Source organism: Frankliniella occidentalis, unplaced genomic scaffold (assembly GCF_000697945.3).
Source record: "Frankliniella occidentalis isolate FOCC.00 unplaced genomic scaffold, Focc_3.1 Scaffold63, whole genome shotgun sequence".
In the NCBI taxonomy this organism is placed as follows: Eukaryota; Metazoa; Arthropoda; class Insecta; order Thysanoptera; family Thripidae; genus Frankliniella; species Frankliniella occidentalis.
The window spans coordinates 482,221-483,467 of record NW_026267193.1 but is presented as its reverse complement, the minus strand read 5'-3'; the positions used below and the strand labels follow the sequence as shown (position 1 = coordinate 483,467).

Below are 1,247 nucleotides of genomic sequence, written 5' to 3'. Positions count from 1 at the left end.
CCCCCTTCCCAGGAGCCTCTTTTCCTTCTTTTCCCTGGGCTAACACCACCGTCGGCGGCTAGATTCATGCCCGTCGATAAAAACATAGCCCCCTGACGTCACACCCCTTCCTTCCGACCTTCATATCCGGCCGGCCGATCCACTTCGCTTACGTCCGATATAATAAAAGCAACGCCCCAGCGATATGCAATACCCAAGTACTGTGTATAGGGCCCCTCTTTCCGAGCACCTTTCTGGCTACTTTCTTGATGTAATGCCACGTTTTACTCGACAGTTTTGTTGAGAGAGGGTAGAAAAATATCGAAAATTTGCGAAGATATTTTTTTATTGTTGCTTTGGCCATTTAGTTTGGCTTTAGGCGGCTACTAATTTTTTGCATTTTTGTCTTGTTGTTTTCTTTCAGACGAGGAGTTTGGCCAGAAGACGGTGTCGGTGTTGCTCGACGGCCAGGAGTCTGACCTGGAGATCGTGGACCATCCGGCCGCGGAGATGTCGGTACGTGTGGTCCCCCCACCCAGTTATTTACAACTTGCAAGCACAAGTGCCCCGCTGTCAGATCGCGATCCGCAGAAAAGAATCCCTGCTAGAAATCTTGAAATCAAGAGGCCGGGAAGTATCAATTTTGCCTCATAGACTCAAATTTGAGTCAATCTTATGAAAAGACTGGTGCAAAGCCAGGACGGGATTTTGCGATACTGTTTTAAGACATCTTCACTGGGAAAAAGGGTAGAGGACTTGATAACTTTCTAAAGGTGTTAAATTATGATGCCTTTGTAAAGGCACGAAGGGCACAGAAGAGTGTCCAAATGCATTAAAATTTAGAAACTTTGGGCAGTTTTCATCTGCCTTTGTAGGGGTGCTAATTTTAATGCCTTTGTAAAGGCATTAGAACCCTTTGAATCCTACCTTTTCTTTCCAGGGTTGGTTCTGTTTAGACCAATAATGTAACAGGTGGCTGATTTACCCCGCGCACTGTAGTTAGACTGTACCGCACGCAGGAGTGCGGGCTGGCTTGCCTGCCTACCACCCCTGTCCACGGCGCCTTACGGGCCGCGGGTGAGTAGGCAACCCGCCCCCACTCGTGCGTACAGTACAGTCTAACTACAGAAGTGCGCGGGGTGAATCAGCCACCTGGTATATGGCTACAAGATTTTCACTCTTCCCTGGTCTTTTACACAAGGCGCTGGCGGGGGAGGCAGGCTCCCGCTGCCGGCGCCGCGTTATATGACGTGCGGGTATAATGTATC

The 1,247-nt window shown here is 49.2% G+C and overlaps 1 protein-coding gene across 1 annotated transcript in view; it reads left to right on the top strand.

Annotated features, from left to right (window-relative positions):
• Positions 1–1,247, top strand: part of LOC113211473 (mucin-1-like) — a 66,049-nt gene that overhangs the window by 63,235 nt on the left and 1,567 nt on the right. The window contains exon 5 of the mRNA XM_052268033.1: positions 404–495. Within this exon, the coding sequence (XP_052123993.1) occupies positions 404–495 (92 nt within the window). The remainder of the gene's footprint in view (positions 1–403; positions 496–1,247) is intronic.